At 61.6% G+C, this 1552-nt stretch overlaps 1 protein-coding gene across 1 annotated transcript in view; it reads left to right on the plus strand.

Moving 5' to 3' along the window:
- Positions 1-8: 8 nt before the first annotated feature.
- Positions 9-1552, plus strand: part of SLC12A5 (solute carrier family 12 member 5) — a gene marked incomplete at its 5' end in the record, with an annotated part of 13393 nt that continues 11849 nt past the window's right edge. The window contains 4 exons of the mRNA XM_031057995.1: positions 9-110; positions 329-460; positions 666-812; positions 1405-1459. Coding sequence (XP_030913855.1) covers positions 9-110; positions 329-460; positions 666-812; positions 1405-1459 — 436 coding nt within the window. The remainder of the gene's footprint in view (positions 111-328; positions 461-665; positions 813-1404; positions 1460-1552) is intronic.

Raw genomic sequence — 1552 nt, forward strand, 5'->3', positions numbered from 1 at the left:
GTGGTGTCTCTGCAGGCGATGGCAACCCCAAGGAGAGCAGCCCCTTCATTAACAGCACGGACCTGGAGAAGGGCAAGGAGTACGATGGCAAGAACATGGCCCTCTTCGAGGTAGGGCATGCAGGCAGTGGGGCACGGGGAGGGAGCTGAGCTAAGCAGCTGTCCCACAGCACCCAACCTGCACTCTGGGCACTGGGACATGCCAGAGCCTCAGGCCAGGGTTGCCGCACTGCCAAAGCCATTCCTGGAGACGCAGGCAGTGGGGCAGCATCTGGTGAGGTCTCTGGGGTTGGCTGGGGTCCTCACAACTTGGGATCTGCCCTCCACAGGAGGAGATGGACACCAGCCCTATGGTCTCGTCCCTGCTGAGTGGACTGGCCAATTACACCAACCTGCCACAGGGCAGCCGGGAGCACGAGGAGGCTGAGAACAATGATGGAGGCAAGAAGAAGCCGGTGCAGGTGAGGACTTAGGGGAAGGTAACCTTCCCTCCCTCTGCAGCTCTTGCCTGTGTAGTGCCAGGCTGCCCTGGGAACAGGGGACCCCTTGGCCTCAGCCAGGAGCAGTTTTACCCTGGGTTCCTGTCTTTTTTGTGTGAAGAGTGGGATCTCTTGCTCCTCTGCCAGCCAGGCCCCTGAGCCCTGGTAACTGCTGTTCCCTCAACAGGCCCCACGGATGGGCACCTTCATGGGTGTCTACCTGCCCTGCCTTCAGAACATCTTTGGAGTCATCCTCTTCCTGCGTCTCACCTGGGTGGTGGGGATCGCTGGCATCATGGAGTCATTCTGCATGGTCTTCCTCTGCTGCTCCTGCGTGAGTTTTGGAGCCATAGAAGCCTTCAGTAGCCTTGCCCATTGCCCGGGGTCACCAGTCTGGCTGGCTGGACCATAGAGAGGTGCACTGGCTGCCAGCCCACCATGCCCTGCCCCAGCCCTGCTCCTGCCCCAGCTTCTGCCCCTGCCCTAGCTCCTGCCCCACTTAGAGCAAGGAGAAGTCTTCAGCTTCCCAGAGGAATCAGCAGTGGAATGGTGCTTAAATGGTGACCCAGATCATAGCTGCCATGTAGGGGGATGTGCCGGGGGTCCCCTACTCTGTACCATGAAGAGAGCCACCTCACCGGGACAGTCACCCCAGGCAGAGCCTGGGAAGGCTGGCCTTGTCCAGTGTCCTGAGCCACCCCAGCACTGCCAGCCCCCCCAAGGGCTCAGCTGTGTCAGCTGTGCTGCCAGCCAACCTCCTGCCTGCCCGTCCACACACACATCTATCCATTCATCCTCCCTGGGCATCCCTGCCCTGTGGCACATCTCAGCGTGGCCCCAAGAGGCCCCATGTCCTAGCATGGCCCCAGCTCTCCCTTCACTCCCCTGTCCCTCTGCTCCTGAACACGCTGTGTTTCCTCCCGCAGACGATGCTGACGGCCATTTCCATGAGCGCGATCGCCACCAACGGTGTGGTGCCAGGTACAGCCAAGCCCCGCGGTGTGCCGCGTGTGCGGGCAGCTGGGTGGGGTTCCTGCAGGGGCTTTTCCCAGAGAGCATCCCCCGGGGCTGCCA

Source organism: Geospiza fortis, unplaced genomic scaffold, assembly GCF_000277835.1.
Source record: "Geospiza fortis unplaced genomic scaffold, GeoFor_1.0 scaffold188, whole genome shotgun sequence".
Classification (NCBI taxonomy): Eukaryota; Metazoa; Chordata; class Aves; order Passeriformes; family Thraupidae; genus Geospiza; species Geospiza fortis.